At 38.8% G+C, this 21,608-nt stretch overlaps 1 protein-coding gene across 4 annotated transcripts in view; it reads left to right on the top strand.

Moving 5' to 3' along the window:
- tcf12 (transcription factor 12) overlaps window positions 1-21,608 on the top strand; it is an 85,704-nt gene that overhangs the window by 26,506 nt on the left and 37,590 nt on the right. For all 4 annotated transcript variants that reach the window (XM_008405386.3, XM_008405387.3, XM_017304011.2 and 1 more), the window contains exons 6-8: window positions 16,215-16,276; window positions 19,007-19,139; window positions 19,906-19,958. In XM_008405386.3, the coding sequence (XP_008403608.1) occupies window positions 16,215-16,276; window positions 19,007-19,139; window positions 19,906-19,958 (248 nt within the window). The remainder of the gene's footprint in view (window positions 1-16,214; window positions 16,277-19,006; window positions 19,140-19,905; window positions 19,959-21,608) is intronic.

Below are 21,608 nucleotides of genomic sequence, written 5' to 3'. Positions count from 1 at the left end.
AGCTGCTGCATGTAAACTCTGCGTGAACGAAAACATGGTTCTTCATGGGAGACGAAGGGCTGCGTCCTTAATAGCAGATTTATTAAGGAAATTGAGAGCGTCAGACATACCAGCAGCTTATAGCCCGGTGCGGCTTACATATGTACATTTCCAGTTTAAAAAAAAAATCTTTTCTAGATGCGATTTATAGTGAGACCTGAGTGGTAAGATGCGCTCTATAGTCCAGAAAATACAGTACATAAATACAATTATAAATTAGATTTTGTTTATATTTTATGAAGTTTTAACATTGCTGCCAAGCTGTTTATCAAAACTACCATCATGTTCCATTCACCAGGCTCTGGATAATGCACTTTTCAACCTCAACATATTTTCTGTTTTAGCTCTGAACAAAATCATTAGACAGCTTCTCCCCCTCTTTGCACGTTATTACTGAGTGGCAACATGCGCTGACATTACAGCAATTAAAAGCTGTATGTTGCTGGGCGTCCAGCGTCATTGTGATGTGTAACCACTTGACACTTTTATGGCTAACTACGTCTCAGCTCATTATATGATGGCCCTGAAGACTGGTTTTCAAGCACAGTGATTAGTTCACAAATGGCTGCTGCTGAATTGAACTAAAATGTTATCTCTCTTGTAATTGATCACGTGGCTGCTTCAGCTGTGCCTCTAATATGCTCTACAGCAGCAGGTTATAGATGCGATCTGTTGCTGCGATATGTCAGTTCTCGACAGCATGATTGTAAACTTTGTATTGCCGTTTCTTATCTCAGGCTCAGAAGTCTGCAGTCTTATTGAATTGTTTTCCAGAGTAAGATCCGAGACTTGCATAAATCATGTTTTTTTTTTTTCCCTGTGTTCTCATTAAACTAAGCTTGAAAGGTTATTTCTCAGCAGTGCTTCTGGCAGCACAGTCATGCAGTATAAAGATGCCGTTATACTGCTTGGTAGGTTGTGTTTCAAGCAACAGTTTGTGTTACCACAGAAGAAGTGAAACCTTCATTTAGTGGGTCCTTTTTAAACTTTTAAAGTAATTGCTTTAAATCTGGAAGCATCTGTGTGTGTTGCAGACTTTACTGGAGTGAGCTGTTGATTCAGATGTTTGTCAGCCCGCTTACCACATCCAGCATCAATTATTCAGGAAAAAATAAAAGAGCTTTGGAAAATGTCCACTGACAGGCAAAACTGAGGCCGGTTACGCAAACCTCTTAGGGATACTTCATACTTCCTGCCTCTTACTCAGAGTATCCTTCCTGGTTGGAAGTCCCCAATACAAACCTAAAAGACTGGTCTACGTAATGTGAAGTTTATCAGCCTGCTAGATCATAAATGGCCTTTGTTTTTAAAAATACGACTCTGAATGGAAAATTCCTCTGGGAAAAAATGCAAAAACAACCTGATGAGATTTTGTAATTGTTTCAGCTATTTCTTACTTCTTGCTCACTACATAGAAGTTACAAGCAGTGGATAATTAGCTTATAAGGATTTCTGTTGTTCCAAAATAAAGTGGTTATTTTTGCATCATGTTATGCATAATGTGCATTAAAAAGTTATCAGGAGAGATTCTTTTAATTCAGTATCCAGTGGTGACGCCGGTCTCTCAGCAGGCCTGGAAGTAAGAACAAATCATGAATCTTTTCTCCACCTACATTTGCGACAAACCTCTTACTGGTTTGCTCTGTGTACACTGCAAACTACCTGGTAGGTGGCAGCCGCAATGTCCATGTACACAGAACATCACAAGGAGTCTTAGTCACCGCTACATGAAACTCTGTGACTCAGCTGGTCGTAACAATGATAAACATGCTACTCCTGATGCTTTAGAGCTTTTCTCAAGGAGATTTGCGACAGGTTTTGTATATTTATACTCAGTCATCACACATGTACTCACATTATCTAATTGTAAGTGATTCACCAGTTGTTTTTCTTAAAGGACTGGGACATTTCTAAGGACTGTAACTCGCAGAATGGTGAAGTTGTGCTAGAAATAATATTTTTGGATCCAGCAGAAAAGTAAGGAATTTCAAGATTATGTCCATTTATGCATCAAAACATTTGTCTCATTCTTTTATCTGATCTTTATTTAGCTTAGAAAGGCTGAAAATTGTGAATATAGTCATTTCTTTTTGACGCTTTGGGAATAAAATGTCTTGACTTGCTGATCACAGACGAGAACAAATCAGGGGATAATTAGCTCTCTAACTGATTAATTGGTGGATATCTAGTAATTATATCTAGTAATTATTAATATTATAATTTATCCTGTCAACATAAGTAACATTTACTGCTCTGGCTCATTAATTGACAGCCAGACAGTTGATTCCCAACTAGAACAATTCTTCTGTTGTTTCGTCCATATAAACCTCTAGTTCTGTAATGCCCCAGTTAAGTAAAAAAAAAAAAAGCACAAGATTTAATTTGAATACAGCCATTACCTGTGTGGCATATTAAAAGTCAGAGGACAGAAAATTGTAAAAGTAGTTTTATCAGTGTTTCACTCGAGGTCTTCTGTAGGTCCTAGTGGGTGTTTGGCCTCGATTTCCTTGTTCTAATTATTTAGCCGCAGGGATGGCCAAGTGTTCGTAGTACTGACAAGAAATGGTTACATCTGATTACCCGCTGAGAGTTTTTTCTGGTGGTGTCGGCTTGAAATGGGGAAGTCAGTGGGGAAGGCTCATTTCAGGCAATCTGGGCAATTACCTCAGGCAATGAGCTACACCTGACAGAGCTGCTCATTTAACTAATTTATATTGTGAGCGTAACCCACTGCTCGTAGCTTATGCCGTTAGATTTCTGTTTTTACTCAAGATCAGAGACGATTTGATTTTAAAGTCGTTATGAAGGACTGAAGCGGCTCTAAGCTATCGTTAGTTACAGGTGTGATTAGACTGTAGAAAATAAGACAACAGTAAATTGGTTAGAGTCTCTAAGGCTCTCAAAGTCTAAAATAAGAGTTAACTTCAATTCAACATCTGTATTTCTTACAACTGTCTCTTTATTATTTGTCACTTCTGGTAGGGCTGGGCAAGTAATTGATTTTACCAATTAATCAAATTTTTGGCTTTCAAGGATAACATTTTTGGAAATCTGGATTTCTTTCCGCTTATGGATCCCGTTGAGTTTCTGTAGTTCACAGTGATGTCAGCACGACCAAAGCCAATCATCTTGTTTGACAAGCAAGTTTTACAACTGTTATTCATTTAGACATTAAATATTAAAGTGAGGCTACAATTCTTTGTTTTAAATTATGATGATAATGTCATAATGTTACAAGAACAAAATAATTTTATGAACCCAACACAAAAATTAACAAAAAATGAAAATGAGGAATTTTAAACATCCCTTAGTTATTCTTTACCGATAAGGAAATACTTCATTTTTTTAACACATCAGTATGAAATTATCATCAGTAGCACGATCTTGAACCAAATGACTGAGTTTATTTTGAAGAAAACAGCACGGGCCCAGCTGGTCATGTCAGACCTTGATAACTCATTGATAAACCTGGGCATTTTTCTTATTAAAGCAGTTTTTTCTTGTAATTTTAAGATGTTCTTGTAAAATTGTGTCTTTATTCCACAAATATTCTGGCTGTATATTTACGTAATTAAACACAAATTCTCGTAGCCTGGCTCTAGTACTCTGTCGGAGAACGTACAGAAGGGACAATTGAAATAAAAGCTACTTTTTTCTGTCATTTGTAATTTAATTCTTTTAGAAAAGAAAGCAAGAAAAAAACGGTTAAAATCGGTCATCAGTTCTGGTATGAAAAGATCTGATGTTTTATTTGTAATCCATATCGCCCAGTTCTACTTTCTAGATTGAAACATGCAGGCTGTCCATGCTCAAAAACGTTCTGCACTAAGATCTGAACAATCCCTCCTTCTTTTTTGTTCATAAATTCAAATCAACAACTTTATCCTGCATCGTTGAAAAACTAAGTGAGTTCTTAGCTCTGGAGGTTTTCACGTCCGTTCTCTCCTGCCATGTGCCTCGGGGCGTGACATCACAACTGCTGAGTCGTCGTTTAATACTCACGTTTCTCTGTCCTGCTTCATATCTACGGTTCATACGGCTTTAGTCTTGCATAAAAGCTAATCAGCTTACAGCGGTGTCATCGACGCATGCATACAGCCGCATGCATACAGCCGCATGCAGATGCCCTGCAGACAAACACGTGTGACCTTAAGAAGACTACCTGACTGGCATGGCTTAATTTAGAAGCTGACTCATTAAAGTTTGTCACAGCCACTGATTTACATTGGACCTTACAAGCTGGGACTGTATTTGTAGTTTCAAAGAGTCCATGTTTTAGTTTATTACACCAATGATGATTAAACACAGGAACCACTGCATGTAGTAGGTCTTTTCTGTCTCCATATAATAATTATTTTATCGCAATAACTGCAAATTATGCATAAACACAAAAGGTTTTTTGCTTCCCGAGGCACTTCAGTGCAGTACAGTGCAGCAGGATTCCTCAGCTGATGCTGCTGCTTTACTGAGCTGATTTATTTTTGACTGCTATTTATCAAATACTTCCAATGTGTGCTGATGTGCTGGTTCATGTAAACAACAAACTGAGGCTACAGAAAAGCACCGGGAACATTCGGACAGAAAAGGTAAATCTAATTTTAGACTGTTTTTGTGTAGGTAGGGTTTGAAATTGAATGTGCATAAAAATGCCAGCTGAAGTATCTGATCTTTAAAGACTAAACTGACAACTGTTCCTTTTTAATTGTTGTATTATAATACACAACAATCTGGTCTCAAATATTTGCACCAATTAGTTCTGAGGAATTATATTTACATTTATTTATAGGAAAGCTTACCTACCCTACAATTTGTGTTTGCAAACATGGGATTTCTTTATATGAAACATTTGTGTCTGTGGCGTTTTCTTTTAAAAGTAATAAAAAAAGACATTGATTCTGCACTGTGCACCGGCCAGCCCTTTGCAGATTCTCCTCTCTCCTTTTTCTTTTCCACTTAATTGATCCCTAAAGCTCTGCACGAGGTGTCAAATCCCACATCATACTGGCATCCCCAGTGTGTTTTTACTGGGGCAGGTGTCATCTGCTAATGCTTTGTCTCACGGGAGAACATCCCCAGACCCAGGCTGTGATTGTGGCCAGGTGCTGTTCAGGTGTGCACTCAGTTTGCAGAGCAGCGTGGGTCACAGGTGCTGCCAGCGCTGCATCCTTTTACCTCGCTGCTGTTCATACCCACACACACGTACGCTCTGCAGGCCTTCAGGACATAATGTAGTGGCAACACACACTGATAATGTGAGTCTGCAGATATATACGCATTTATCAGAACTGCATTGATCACAATGGATCGATTATTGATAATTTAGTAATCAATTGGAGTGTACAGAATCTAAAACACAAACTACAAATATATACGTTTTGCATCTAAGATTAAAAAATATGCTTTTCTCAGACCTCCTCTAGTGGCAAAGTGTTCAGTGCTTCACCTGTTTCAGATTTGGTAACAAACATCTTTTACTAACAACCTTTTGCTCCTGTTATTAGTCGATTAATCCCAAAAAATTAACCAATTAAATAAATCAGTTGCTGAAAATTTCTTGGATTTAAGAGTAAAGGAGATCAGGCTTTCTCCATTGCTGCTCCTATCCTCTGGAACAATCACTTATTTTTATTTGTTGGCATTTAATTGAGGCCTGGTACTGTAACCTTTCTGTTGTGATGTTTTATTTTCATTTTATTTACTTATTATTATTAGTATTATTTTTATAAATCATGCAAATGATGATTATTGAGCTTGTTTTAATTTATCATGCGATTCATTGATTTATTGTTTATTGTATTTATTGGTACATATTGGGCTTATGTACCAATTGTTTCTGTCTGATTAAACGGTCAAAATAATCAATAGAACAATCGATTACTAAAATAATTAAATATATATGTGCGTGTGTGTGTGTGTAGTGTTCACACAGGCGCCATGTAAGATGGGATGTGTGCTGAGCAAATGAGATGTATGCAGCACTGTTTAGTTGCTGTAGCCGTTCATTATGCAGAGCTGCTGGGTGTGCTTATCTGTTACTGTGGTCAGTGAAGCGTGAAGAGCTGAAGATGAGCTGAAAGGGCAAAAATCCCCATTTCTCCTTCCCCGTGCTGCCCGTGCTTCCCACATCCCGCGCCGCCTCCATGCTTCCCTCGGCCCGTCTCGGCCCCGCCCCGCCCCTGTCTCCCGTCCTCGGGTCCTGGCCCCCAGCGTGAGGCTGGCGAGGCTGACCAGCTGTAGAGGATCAGCTGTATACTGAGTAATACCCCAAGGGCCGCCTTTCTAAAGAGGATGGAGGAGCAGCAGTGGTATAGCCAAGTTGTGATGACATAACCAGTCTTTCAGGAAGCAGCTGCAAGGATCAGAATATAAAACATTAGAATAATTGGAAAATGCAGTTTGTTTGAGTTTCTTCTCAATGTACTTTTAAACTTTTCTAAAGGAAAGACAGATTCCTAGGAAAGGTCAGCCATCTTTGTTAGATTTTTGTAGGTAGTTGCATATATATGTCTGAAGATGTTGGAAGAAGAGTTTAATTTCTTTCTTCAAAGAACTTTTCTGCTGATGGGGCTTATAAAAAAAGGTTCAGCTAAACCTAATATCTGCTTCAGAGACAGGCTGTGCTTCTACCTCCAATAGCTACGTCTTTCTTCCTCTAACCCTCCCTGTTTCCTCCCTCACTTCATGCTGCCTGCAGCTGCGGCCAGTGTTGCTGCTGGAGCTCATATAATACAAGTTCAATACGAACAGAGAATTATTCATAGCTCAGATTAGCAGTGGACTCGGTATTCTTAAATTTAGTCTAACATTTTTGGATGCTCTTTCCATATTAACAGTTTATTTTGCATTTACTTTAAAAGATTTAACAAAATACTTGAGCACATCTGGTATCCACAGATAATTAAAGTTGGTCTTTCAATGAGTCTAATTAAATTATATTATTATTGAAGTGTTCTGTAGTTTCAGTTTTGAACCACTTCAAAACTGAAAAGAGAGCAATCTATTTCAAATATTCATTACTTTTAATTTTGTTTGTCAGAAAATGTGATTACATGAAACCAATACAAGATGGTTTTAAATGCACAAAGCCTAATTTGGTCTGCACAAACATGGGGAAGATGTTGACTTCGCCCAGCAGATGGTCATTGATACGCTTCACAAGCACAGTAAGTCATAAGAAGCAATTACTAAACTCTGGTTGTTTAGATATATTACAACTTTATTCCTGTATTATTTTGACTTTATTATCCACTTTATTCACACTTCAGTCTAATAAATTAAGCAAAGTTTTTGTAACTCAGAGAAAGGATGATTAAAGTAAAAGCCAGTTTTTGAAAAATGTTTGTAATTTATTTTTTTTTAGAAAAGAAAGCATTAATTTTTATTTAGTTAGTCAGAAATTGTATCTGTTATGAAGAAAATCTTTTTTTAAAAGTTTTTGTTGGCTCTATAGTGGCCTTTATTTGAAAGTAGTTCGACAGGAAAGGGGGCAATGAGAGAGGGGGAAGACATGCAGCAAATGTCACCAGGCCAGGAATTGAACCTGCAACCACCCGCCACGAGGACCAAGGCCTCAATACGTGGGTTGTACTTTGCTCCTGCGCCACCACAACACCCAACTGTTATGAAGAAAATCAGATTTTATTTTTAAGCCATGTCACAAATCCAGCTCAGACAAAGCGGGATGATAAATTTATGGTTAGACGCTCCCTCAAATATTTTTTAAATGGCGTTGAACCTTTAGAAGGTGGGAATGACGTCCTCCCATCAATCTGTCCAAGATGGAAAACAATGAATTTCATAAAGTTTACTGTGTGTGATAAACCAAATGCTGCCTCAGTTGTCACCACTTCGGTCCGTTTGCGTTGCCGAACTTTCTTTCCCAGTACTCTCCGACTCCCACAGCCACCAGTGTTCGTCCTCCTGTGTACATGCTTTGTGTACTGGCAAGCAAAATACTAGCTAATGTTCCCCTCCCCTCTTTTTCCTCTGTAGTGGATTGTGATTGGATAATGAAATGCAAACATTTGTTTCGCCTTTACTCCCACTTGACGATGCCTGACATTTTCTCCTACGCTGGCATAGCCCCGACAGTGTAAAGTGTGGGAAGTGAAGAGAGAAGAACGTCTCTGTGAGACTTTAATGCCAAGGATATGGGGGTGGTTAGGTAGATTTTTTTTATTTTTTTTTATCAACTTAAAACCAGCAAGACTGTCTTCTATGGTTGCTCTAGTTTTTGCTCTCCTACTATGCCATCCCCACATAGAGAGATCATCAAAAGTTTCCCCCCTTCTGGCTGGTTGGATGTTTTATTTAGTGCAGCCGTGTGCTCTTAAACTGCAGACCGCTCAGGGTTTGTGGGGGATTTCGTGTAAGAAAATATGCCCACAGTGCTGTGAGTCGAATCAGCATTCCTAACCCATGTGTGCATCCTTCCTCGTCCTTCACCTCTCTTTAGCTCTCCGTTGTTTTGCTGCTCAACAGTTGTTTGGCATCTAATACCAAACATTGACTCATTCTTTGATGTTGCATGCCGTCCTGATTCTAACAGCCAACAGGGAGACATTTCTGCAGCTTGTTAAACACGCTCTGTTTCTTTCTTTTTTTTTCCTCCTTATTCTTCCTTTAAAGCAATCTCAAAACTTGACAGGGACGATGGCACTGAGCTCGTGAGATGCAGGAGAGCGTGTTCCGGCGGCGGCATCCGTTACGGAGCTGGCGCTCGAATGTTGGGAGACGTTATTAGGGAGCTCATCGCCTTTCTCCTCTGAGAGAATGGATGCGTGATTATGAAGTCATCAGCTTTGAACCAGCGTGGCTACAGAGGAGCGCCCCTCCGCGCGGGTCCTCGGGGTGCCATTGATTGGTGACCATGTGTTTGTGCCTGATAGACTGTGAAATGGTGTGTTGCTGCACGGCTGTGTCACACCTGCGTCCCACCGAAGTGATTGATTGGTTTGGTCATGTGGAATGTTCCCATCTGGTCCACAGTAATGCATTTTTTTCCTCGTTTGTGAATAACAAGCACCGGCGGGAGAGCTGTTGGGATCGGAAAACGGCAAAGGCCAAGCGAAAACATTTTCCCCTGTCCACCTCCCCCGTTTTTTTTCCCCTCCTTCTTTTTACAGAGTTAGAAAAAATTCAAATAGACCGAGCCGTGGCACCTGATAATCCTGGGAGGGGATAAACACAATCAGGAAATCCACTTTTCCTCTCTCTCTCTCTCCCTCTCTCTCTCTCCTGTGTTGCGATGGATTTTAGGAGAAAATAAACAGTTTAGCTCCAGATACTGAAAACCGTATTTACCAAAATGTTGGATGTATGTGATTTTGCTGATTGCGCCATCTTGTTTTGATTAGTAGCCTGATTTATAAAAGCGGTGGCGTTTATTTCCCCATGAGCCTAATGTGTTATCCTCTTTCTTATTCCTGTGTTCTTCCCAGTTTGATTTCTCTTAATCCCAGTCCCTTGCCTTTAATTGATCTATTCATTTCACCTAATGGCTAATTACACATCAAGCTGCATGAGCAGATACATTCATCATCCTCGTACGTAATAATCAGTGACATTTCAACAAAGAAAAAAATAAATAAATATGCAAATAAGAACTCATTAACATTTGCTCTTGCTGCTTTGAATAATGTCACATGCTGAGAGGGATGTACGCAGAAATTGATGTCGAGCTCAGGGCAGGAGAGCCATGTTTCCTTGGTGTTTTGTTGCTCCGTCGTGCTCCTCTATCCCACTGTTGTTCCTAATACCGAGCTGCAAACATTCTTCCGACAGGCAGGGAGGAAGCTGATATGATCCAGCGCCCCTCCGCCCCCTTATTTCCTCATCCGTGCCGCTGACCTAACCTCTAACCCAGCCAGCTTTTACTTACAGTGGAGGAAAAAAAAGAAAACCCGAGGGGAAGCATCAAACGGCTTTGACAGAATGGATGTACACAAACTCCTAAAAGGGAAACAAAAGGAGGCATGTTAAAAGGTGTGATGAAAAGGCGAATGAGTGAGTGTACGTCTGATGTGTTCCCGTGCCGTCTCTGGTTGCCAGAGGAATGTATTAGTAACCATGGAGCCTCCTGTCTAATTTTACTTCCAACGCAGCCAGACGGGCCGAATCCTGAACTTTATACACTGGAGAACTCCCTGCTCTTCATATTCCAATCTTTTCCATGGATTCACAGCTCCTTGTGATTGAGTGCTAAAAAGTTTTCTCTTGTTTATGTTTTGCGTCCCGTAATGATCTAATTATAGGAATAATGTTTTGCAGTAATGTGCCATGAATCTCATCAGACTGGAACATAAGCCCCAGACATCAACACCAAACACATAGTTAATCAGCAAAAAAGAAAACGAGTGAGCTGGTGCATGGTGAAGTACATTTGGTTTCGACATTAACTGCATGCAGCCATTCAGTATCTCATGTTTGTTTTCACGGTCTTGGCTTTCCTGGGAGCAAGGAAAATACACTCATTTCTTCTGGATGGAAAAATAAGCCCTTGGAATGCATCTGAGAGGCAGTGAAGCACGCTCACTAATTGGCTAAGTTTTGTGGCAATGGTTTTGAATTGATCCCGGCGGACGGTGAGGTCACCGCTGCTCACATGATCAAAATAAAGAGCTAAATGGAGCATCATGCTGCGCTGCTCTGCTGCTCTTTGATCAGTAAGAATGTGATCTATGAGGAACCGACCAGCTTGACTTTTTATCCGGAAGGATTTCATCTAAAACAATTGTTGTTAATTCAATGCTGATGGTCAACGTGGCTTTTCTGGACACAAGGTTGTCTAATCTGATCGTCTATGCTCTGTTTTCTGTGAAATCAAATTCAAATCAGACCAAAAGCTTTTGATGATCACAGGGGTGTTGAAGTCAGTTTGATTTTGGGCCAAATCAAAAATCTGAATGTTCTTGAAGGCTCGGTTGTGCCAGAATGTATTGCTGGAACCCATTAAATTGTTAAAATATCAATAAATCTGTCTGTTTCAGCATTCAGTAAGCGTTTCTTAAAATGAAATAATATTGAACATCTTTTCACACTGATTTTGTATCCAGGATTTTCTACCACAGATTTTGTGGTGGTAATTTAGAAATATTTGTAAGGGTTTTTCTTTTTTTTACAAATTTTTTGCTAATGTATGATTTTAAATGTGACTTTTTATTAATTGCTGCATCAATCACGGTCTATAGCTCAACATCAAGTAAGGCTGAGCTATCAGTCACTTAAACTCAGTATGTTTGGCCAATTTTGAGAAAAAAGTTTTAGTAAAATCAGAAAAAAAATGTGGGGATCTGTATGCAATTTAGAGTCCGGACGGCCACATAAAAAGCTTGGCCCGCAGAAGTTTGACACGTGTGATAGAGGGTTGACACAGTGCAAAAATATAAACTTGACACTGAGTAAAATATGCAATAGTCAATGTCGTTTTTGATGCTGCAGAACCATTTTTTGATTGCGTACGACTCGAATATCAAGAAAATATTATTTCAAACAGCAGATAAACTGACAAATCCAGAAAATAAGATATTTAGGCATTTATACTGGGCTATAAACACCAAAAAGAATATTATAAACACAACTTTCTTGTCATGTAGGATGGTAATTAATTTTTTCTTGCATTTCTTCGATTCAGTTTTGCTCTCAACAGAGTTGTTTCCCACCCAGTTCTATACTTGCTGCATATTATATTTAGCTCATAATAAAGTGCTGTTTACATCTCTACGACACGGTGGTGAACATGGACTCCCTTCTGCAGTGAGATGCCTCGCAAGCAAGCTCACACCTTCACACCTTTGAGTGATATGCTAATTATCAGGCTCACAGAGCGTTTTCATCTGAACTCATGAAATCTTTTCCCCTCATGAGATTACGTTTTCATTTGAACACGGACATACTAAGCGATGGTAGGCCTCGTACAATTTATGTGATTGATTACGGCTGCAGTAATTAAAGCGTTTTAATCATGGTAGTTTCCGTATTATCTGTCCATTCCTGATGTTTTAAGGACGACAGTGAATTTTACTTCCCGTCAGCGCCCGCTCGCAGTTTAATTAATAGTTGTGTGGCAGAAAAAGAAAAACACATGCTCGGTTCCTCGTAGGGCCGAACAAATAGGAGAGACGTAATAATAACAATATTAGTGTTGCTCTTGTGATGCTGTGATCTCACACGGGCCCGTTCAGAGGAGGGAAAACAGAACAAGCCTGCAACACATGTGAACAGACACGTTCTGCTTTTAGCTCCTCTTCCCTTACAGCATAAACAACCCACTCTTAATGAGCTGATTCCAACCTGAACATTTAAATTGTTTAACATTTAGCTTCAAACATTTTGTTTTTGCCAAGCGCCGTTTATCATGGTGACCTATTTTGCTCACCGTGAGTTACAGCAGCTGAGCATCAGACAGGAGATTGTGTCACTGCGAGATATTTTATTCAGCTAATTTAGGCTCTCTGCTTTGGAAGTGACCAAGCCAGCAGTATGCTCCACTTGATGTATCACTTTGTTCTACTTTACTCCTGCAGCATGAACATACATTCTCCTGAAATTTGTGTGCAGATTTCTGTAAATCTTCGTAAGCAGGCGGATGAAACAGACAAATTTAAACATGAAATTATAAGAACTTGGCATGAAAAGTGGAGAGAAACCTTACTGGGTTTTTCTTCTTCTTCAGGACTTATTTTCTTTGGTGATCTTTGTAAATGTTTTGGGGATCGGAGCGCTGATGAATCCATTTTTCTTAGTGGTTGATTCATGAGAAATTTAGCATGAACAGACTCAGATTTGTGAGATTCAGCAGTCTGTCTGCCATGCCATTTTTCCCCACCCTGGCATTTATTACAAAGATCTGCACTAATCTAAAGCAGCTGTTAAAAGAAATGATTTTATGTGATTTATTTCATTTGAGAAAACAGTTGAAAAGCTTTCCATTAATAACAGAATCAAAGTTAACTAAACAAAGGCTTTATGATTTTTATTTTTTGATTATTTAAGGCCATACAGCTGAACAGATGGTTGCCAGATTTAAAAGTTTTGCATTACTTCAGGTATTAAGTTCTTGAAAGATGTGATGTTAAAACACATGAGCTTACTTGATAAAGATATTTTGGCTGTCTTTATCAAGCATAAAGATGCGTGATAATCTTTATCATGCATAAAGATAGCCAAAATACATTTTTAAAAATCACTTCTTCTTTCTTATTTTGTTCTTGGTTGTGCATGCACACGTTTTCTCTGTCCTGCTTGTTTTCTTGTTTTTAAAAGCAGTTTGAAATGAGTAAAAATGTAAATGATACTGTGCTAGGATGGCGTTGTGTTGAAGACGGCGGTCACACCCAGCTGGCTCTAATCTGAGCTGAAAGGAAACCTGGCGCTGCTGTAGCGTTCACTCAGCTCCATCTGAAGTGATGAGCTTCACGTTAAAGCCAAAGGGATCAGATTAGATTATCTGAAAAGCTAAACTTCTTACCCGGGTTGACTGTTGAAATTAGCAATTTGTGGAAATTAGCAATGGATAAATTGAAAATGTTTTTTTTTTTTACCGAGAGCCGAACATTGAAATCTAAGCAGATAATTTATTTATTTTTTACTCTGCTGTGATTGAAGAACAAAAGACAAATTTGAGTCTTACAGTTAAACCCAAGTCCATTTATGCCAATTACATTTAGATTTAAAATGATTTTCAGTCAAGCAGTCAGTTTATTTCTTTTCGGAAATGAAAAAGGCATTTTGCAAAAGATCGTAAAACAATATATTTCTGTGAGGATCAGTTTTAAAAATGTGTACTGACTTAAAGATGCCAAATAATATGTGTCTCAATAATCAGTTAAATCCATTTTCTGAACAGCTTTTTGCATGTTGACAGGTGCTTTTGGCTTTTTGGTTAGCTCAACTCTTTCATAAAAACTTCTCCTAATTCCCTAAACAGATTCTAATGCCTGTCTAAAGCCAGTAAAATACTAACCACTCATAAAGTTGTTTTGCACAACCCTTTTTTAGAGTATTGAGTCATCTCTTTAATTTAGACTTGAACTGTGTCAAACTAATTTCCCAAATTTTATACAGCCAAGCTTGTTCTTCTTTAACAAGGCATTTTTTAAAGTTGAGATCTGAACTGCTGCTTTATTGCATTAGCTTGTAGTCGGTGTCTGTGTTTTCACATCTGTCTGCTCGCTGGGCCTGAATTACAACAACGTCCATCAATTATTCATATCAAAACCAGTGTGTGTGACAAAACACATGCTGGCAATGAATATTTAACTCTTGCACTTGAGCAGACCTCGTTTCTAAAGAATAAAAAATGATTCTTACTGGACCACTTTTACATATCAGACGGAAAGTAAAGAAATTGAAATTCTCGTCACAGGAGACGTTTCATCATCCTGCCATTATGGTGAACGTTGGTGGTAACCGACAACTTAATCCTATTTCCTTTCGCAAGAGCAATGGCTCAGAACAGTATCGCATTATTGTTGGAGGAGAAGCAGCTTTGCCAGTTAAACCATCTTCCCTGATTTCCTCAGCTTCCTGCGTCCCCGGAGACGGTGTGCACAGATGCAGAACAACTGTCTCCTTCAGGAGTGCTCAGATAAGCACAAGTGGATTCTCTTAGATGTACCTGTGTTCACCTGCCCTGGTGGAAACGGGGCTCAGATCAGTCACTGTGGAACAAAAGATCCAGGCTATCCATGTTTTTTAACACACATAAAAAATAAAATAAATTACCACGTCCCCAGAGAACGCAGAGTTTAGTTCCAGGGTTTGTGTCTGTGCTTGTAATATTTGGAAGTCTGACAAAAAATAATGCATGATGGTGTTAAAGTTATTCATCTTTCTCCCCGAGGAGCTCTCATTTGTTTATTTGTTTGTTTTTCTAGGGGAGTAAAACTGCTGAGTTTGGATGTTGTGATGTGTGTGATTCATGTATTTTCTGCGCTCAGATTTTTATTTCTCCCCTGACGGCTGCTTGCTAGCTCTCCGTTAAGCCATGCAGACTGGATGTGACACTGATCGAAGGACTCTGACAATTGTTACTCTCTCAATTAATTCACTGAAAACATCCTTTGCATGCTGACAGCACCATGAGCCATTGCACTTCTGCTGAAGGATGAGATTTTTTTTTTGTTGCATGCATTTGATTATTTTTAGTATATTTATGCTATATATATATGTGATGTAAAGGAGAAAAAGCTGAGTTCACTTTAATGTGATTTATACATTTGGCAGAAAACTTTCCTGTCAGACTGGGAGATTTGTCTCCAAAGTAAAGAACAGAAATGTATCATTAAATCCATTAATGGCATTTTTTCTTTCTTTTCAGTTTTTATCAGCTAAAGATCTAATATGTGGGAATAATTGAACTATTTCAATAATTTAAACGGTGAGACTCGTATATCTTAAAATGCAAAATTTCATTTTTCAAAAAAGTAGAATACCACACAAAGTTTGCAACAGAAATGTTACGTTAAAAATCAATTATTAGCATTAATTGAGTTCAATCATTTCTATTCTGATGATTAACATTTTTGAAGGAGTTTTCATATTCCATTTTGTTTACGGTTTCGGTGGCAAGTGCTTCTTTTATTTCCATTTTATTTATTATTTTTTGTTGTCTTTTATTTTTGGATGTTTTAAAAATCTTCCAGTTCCAATGCCAAGTGTTCTTTACAAAATTAAAGATTATTGGTCTTTGACAGGGTGCGCGTACATTTTATGCTATTATCAATAAATCACTTGAAAATGGTCTCAATAAAAAAACAATATTATAGTTTATTGGGATAATTACTGGGACAATTTATCCCCCAGTAAAATTTGTTATTGTGACAACAATCACAGGCTGTCCAGTAAAAGCGATTGACAAAACAAGCCAGAAAAGAGTTTTTATCCAGGGAAAATGAGAGAAATGACAGAGAAAACTGCGGCCTTCAGACGGTTGTTGATCAGAGCCCAGCTGATGTTGTTCCACTTCGTAAGGCCAAGTCCAAGGTCAGCGCCGCTCTGTACCAGGACTTTTCAGAGCACTTCATAATCCCCTCTTCTGAAAAGTTTTACAGAGAACCAGCAGGACCCGGTACCTGCCCACACTGCCAGAAGTACTAAAGACCGAGCTTGACGACGGTGCTGCCATTGTGCAAAACCCCATTCAGATTTTATTTCCATCCTTTGTGTTGTTGCAGGTAAAACTGAGAGGGCTTCGTTTCTTGGCTATGGGAGGGATCCTGGAGCAGCTGGTTGCCAGGTAGGTTTCATTGACAAAAACACAATACTACGAAGAAAACTCTTTAAATCAAGTGAGATTTTTTACTCTTCGCTGTTGTGGGTTGTCTGTGCAGAGAAAACAACTGAAGGTGGTAAATCTCAGAACATTAAAGTCTGTTGTAAACAAACTCAGTGATGAGTCAGATATTGTTACAGCTCCTCTTATAAAAACTGAGCAGTTTGGTAAAAAAGAGTTGCTCTTCTGTTACTGCTGCAAACTGGAAGTCATTACTTCTTCCTAATAAGTCAAATTTAGTAGAAGAATTTAGCAAAGAAATTTCAGGTAAATAATTTGTAGCTTTTTTTGTTAAACAGGTGACAGGCAATTTGTTCAGAAGCCCAAACATGGTTTATTTTGAGAGAGAGTAAAATCAAATGAACTTAATCTGCAAACTCATTGTGATAGCAATATTGGTTATAATCAAACCTAGTTTTCTGGACACCGACAGATAATGACGCTTAATAACTTTTGTTATTAAGCGTCTACATATTTGTAGACAAAAATGTGAAAAGAAGGTTACTAGGATTGCTTTTACAACAAGATATTCATAAGTACAGCTTTAAATCAGCTATAAACTCCCTCAAGCTGCAGGTTATGTGTGATATTTACAGCCTTGTTAATCAAGTTGCCTTGCTTAATATAGTTGAATATAATTGATGGTATGAATTAACTCAAAGCATGAACAGGAAGGTAGCACTAATGATCTAAAATTTGTTAAAGGTTTTGTTTTTGACAGAAACTGAAATGTTTGGCCTTCATTTGAGTTTTTCACCAAAGAAAGTTTTTGTTTTTATAACTTAAGATAACTTGTGTTTACCTAACAGCTCACAGCAACATGAGTTGTATTTAAACATTTGCTTGCTACAGTTGAAGTAATACATAATTTGTTTGTACTTCCTCTGTGAGTTTGTTTGGTCCAGATGGATGAACAGTAAACACCAATTTAATCAGGCTCTCTTCAACTTGTTTTTTTTCTTTTGTTTGATTTATTTTTTATTTATTTGGCTTGTGTTGTTTTCTCCTACCGTAATAAAACTCGTATATCTGCTGAGTTCTTGGCAGAGCTGGAAGAAGAGCGCACTCTCCTAATCTGTCGTATATCACTTCACTAAAACTGTTTCTGTTTGGCTTCCTTCCATGTCGGGTTTTCTATGATACATCTGAGAATTTTTCTTTTGCCACAGAGTCTCACACAAAACTCAGCTTTTGCATGTTTATGCTCTTCCTAGCGATGAAAATTTTACTCCTGGTTTCTCCTCTTCTGTTGCCTTTCTCTCTGTGAGGTGAACAGTTTGCTGGTAATTGTATTAAATTTTAATTCACAGGAATTTGGAGAGAGATAATTTACATTTTGTTCAGCTGAAAGTCCAGAAGAGCAAATCTGGAGATTCCTCTCTGTCCTTGAACCTTGAAACAAAGATTTTGTTGAAACCTGAATTTTTTGTCGTTGTTTTTTTAAATATTTTTTCACACCAGGTTGTGTTTGCAAACCTAAGAATCTGGATCCTATTTTGTCATGTTTCAACTACAAACTTTATTATATTTATTGGAATTTTATGGTTCAAAAATCAGTTTTAGATTAAATTTGTGATCTCCATTTTTTTCAGCCCACCAGAGTAAATACATTGTTGAATCGCTTTTAAAATTACAGCTGTAAATTTTTGAGTGGTATGGGTTATGTTCCCCCATTGTTCTTTGCAAAATTTCTCAGGATGAACCAGATTGGAAGCCTGTTGGCATCAATGTCTCAGGTGTTGCCACAAAATAAAAATGGGATTTTCTCTGGACTTCATCTGAACCACTGATATGTTTATGTGTTTTTTATGTAAATCTTCCTATTGGAATCTGAACCTCCCACTCAGCTACAGGTTTCTTCCTGGGCTGGCCTGCGTTTATCTGCATTCATTCATATTCCTGTAACTTGTGACCCCAAAGCATGATGCTGCCATTACCATGTTGATTTCTGAACTCTTCCTGAGTTAAAACATTAGTTTTGTTGTTTCTGAATGAACATGAACTTGTTTTCTTTGCATTATTTGAGGCCTAAAAGCACTGCATCTTTTTTGTTATTTTGACCATTTCTCATTTTCTGCAAATGAATACAAAATTTTTGCTTGCTGTATCGGAGACATGCTGTCAGTAGTTGATAGAATAAAAGAACAATGTTCATTTTACTCAAACATTTACCTATAAAGAGTAAAATTGGAGAAACTGATCACTTTAAGTGGTCTCTTAATTTTCTCCAGGGCTGTATTATCCCAATAAAATTCAATGAAACCTGTTGTAATATGACAACTTGTGAATTAGCTAAATATGAATGCCCTCGCAAGACACTTTTTCTTTAAAAAGCGTTATTAAAATAAAAGCCTTGCCTTTGAGGTGTGTGTAATCACCGTGTCAGTGCTCGGCCGACTCGGCACGCTTAGCCTGTTTTCCAGCCAACTACTACAGATCACTCTGAATAGTACTTATTCCTATGATCCTGACTCTCTACAGCAGATTAGTCTGATTAGACCAAGCCTTTAAATGGACACTTAACCCAATTTGTTGAGGCTCAACAGGGGGTCAAATATATTCGTGGCATCATGACGTAGAGATGCTTTAAAAGCTGCTGTTATGGTTGAATTTCTTTTGGTCTTTGTAATTCTATAAGTATCTATAATTATGCGTTACTTATGTTATTGTCGTTGTGTTTTCTTTACCTTTCAGGCGTCTCTCAGGCCAGATGCAGCTCTGACTAGTCCCAGTTCTGTGACTACGTCGGGGAAATCCACTGCTCCGTTTTACTCCTTCAATGCAGCCAATCCCAGAAGACGTTCTCTGCAAGACGCTCCACCCATCGGTTAGTCGTAACGACTTCAAAGAAACCTCCGAAATGTCTCGTAGAAGAACATAAAGCAGATTTTAGAATAATATTTAAAGTTTCCGAGGCAGCGAAGGTTCTTCTAATGTACACAATCTTGAAGTCTGGAGCTTTTAAAATGTTTCTTATTTATTCCACTACTGGTGTAGAGAAGTGTTTATCAACGCACTGCGCTGAGGGATGCATGTACAGTAAATCTCAGTGCCCTGGTTTACAAGCAGGCAGCTGTGTAAAGCTGTAAAAAGCACTGCTACCTTTTATAGCTGCAGTGATTGATAAATTACTGTTGAGGCTTATCAAACACACAGAGGAAAATCTTTAGAAAATTACAAAGTAAAGCTAAAAATAGACCCTTAAAATAGCATAGAAAGCTATGTAAATAATGTGTTTCAGGATATTTAATATGGCCAAAAAATATCTGTTTGCTATTTTCCAGAATAAGGAGAGGGAAAGATTAGTTTCAAAATGTTTAAAAACTTCATTTTCTGAAAGTTATGTGCATGTTGTTAGCTTAGTTTAAGCTCTACCCACATTTTTCTGTCGGACAGAGATCAGAACATGTAGATAAATCAATCCTCTCTGGTCCACGTTACTGTTGTATGTAATGTAAAGAAAGTGTCTTGTTTGTTCTTGTTACAGTCATAATGCATCGGTAGTAATGCAAAACAAGTTTTGTTTTCCAGTTGTTTTTACTTCTTTTTTGTTTTGCTTTTAAATGAATCTGTGCGCTTTCATCTTTTCACAGATCCACTACAAACAAAAAAGGTTCGCAAGGTCCCTCCTGGCCTGCCTTCATCTGTGAGTGGAAGATCATCTACCTCTCATATAAATAGATCTCACAGTGAGCCTACCTGAGCAAACACACACACTTCTTTTACTGCTCTCCCTTTCCACGCATGTACACAAAGAGCCGACTTGACATCCGCTCCGCACTTCAGGAAATTTTGTCTTGTTTGTTCGCTTTGTTTGACGGTGACACCTCAGGGATGTTTGTTGTTTGCGTTCTTGTTGTTTAATCTTAACATGCAAAGGTCTCTGTTGGAAACACCCTTTTCTGTATTTATTTAGCTTTTTTGTGCAGGCTTACATGCATCTGTGTGTGTGTGTGTGTGTGTGTGTGTGCGCGTGTGTGTGTGTGTGTGTGTGTGTGTGCGCGTGTGCGCGTGTGTGTGTGTGTGTGTGTGTGTGTGTGTGTGTGTGTGTGTGTGTGTGTGTGTGTGTGTGTGTGTTTGTGGACCTTGGGGTGATTGATTTTCAGTGCTGACCTGTCACAGGCTAGCTTCCTCACAGCCTCTCCTGGGAGAAGGAGAGGCTGTCAGCGCGGATCCCCAGCTCTGCTCTTTTGATGTTTAATTAGTCATTACGTGGCTGAACAGGAGGACAGACAGAGATTAATAGCACAGAATATCTGAAATTTCTATTGGTAATGATCCCGGCGGAGCAGAAACCATTAGGATGCAGAGAAGTGTGGAGCTCAGCTTGTATTCGGTTAGACAGGGGGTGCTGGAGTCCATAAATATGCATAAATCAGTAAGTCAGATGTTCATTGTTAAAACCCCGGTGGTTAGGTAAAGAATTTTATTAAAGGTTTTCTTAAATTTTCTGGAACTTACAGAGGAGAATGAGATTTTTTTTCCCCATATTTAATAAGAAGCAAGTGCTTTTCCAAAATCCTCTTTTTTCATTTCCTTAAACAATGACAGGCTTTCTTTTCCTTTCTGTTTTTTTTTTTTTGGGGGTGGGGGGATGAGGGAGTCTGAGATTGGATTTGCCTTTCAGAGCTCTGATAATCGTCACTTCTTCTACCGCTGTTCGTCTGAAATTAAATATGGAACAGGGCACCGAGCATAAAGGGGTGGCTTGTGTTTTGTTTCTGGATTTGTGTTTGAAAAGAAGTTTGTCGGAGCATGAGAGAGCGTCCCGGTCCCCGGCAGAGGCAGGAACGTGAGCTGCCTCCTTCTTAACTAAGTGATATATTTGAGGCCTTGTCAGGCGGAGGGAGGGAGGTAAAGAATGGCTGCCTCACGGGTTACATCTCTTTGTTGTGTAAATGGACGCCGGGCTTTTATTTGTCAGTACTTAACACATGGGCGCAGGTGCGGTTCTGTGACTCATAAGAGTACAATCAAGCAGCACAATGCTGGATGGGGAGAAACAGTGACAGAGCATGGGATAAAATACAGCTCCTTCTTGTCACTCCGCACCGCTCAGAAGATAAAGCCCGGAGCTTGGAGGAATAATCCCAGTTAGTCTTTGATCCCATTTGAAAGAATAAAGATTGCACTGTTGAATAACCCGCTATAGATGCCTTATAGGCTGCCGACAGAGAAGGCAAAACTTCAATCTGTTTTCTGTAGATGGCAGAAGTGGGAAGCGTCTAAGCCGGAGGTTTTCTGGTTTCGTTTTTGCTGTTGCCATCACTGGAAGCAAAGGTGAGGCGTTTGAGTG

The sequence above is a fragment of the Poecilia reticulata genome, chromosome 3 (genome assembly GCF_904066995.2).
Source record: "Poecilia reticulata chromosome 3, P_reticulata-male-v2, whole genome shotgun sequence".
Lineage (NCBI taxonomy): Eukaryota > Metazoa > Chordata > Actinopteri > Cyprinodontiformes > Poeciliidae > Poecilia > Poecilia reticulata.
Note: the sequence above shows the minus strand (reverse complement) of the source record. Positions and strands in the feature narration are given on the sequence as shown.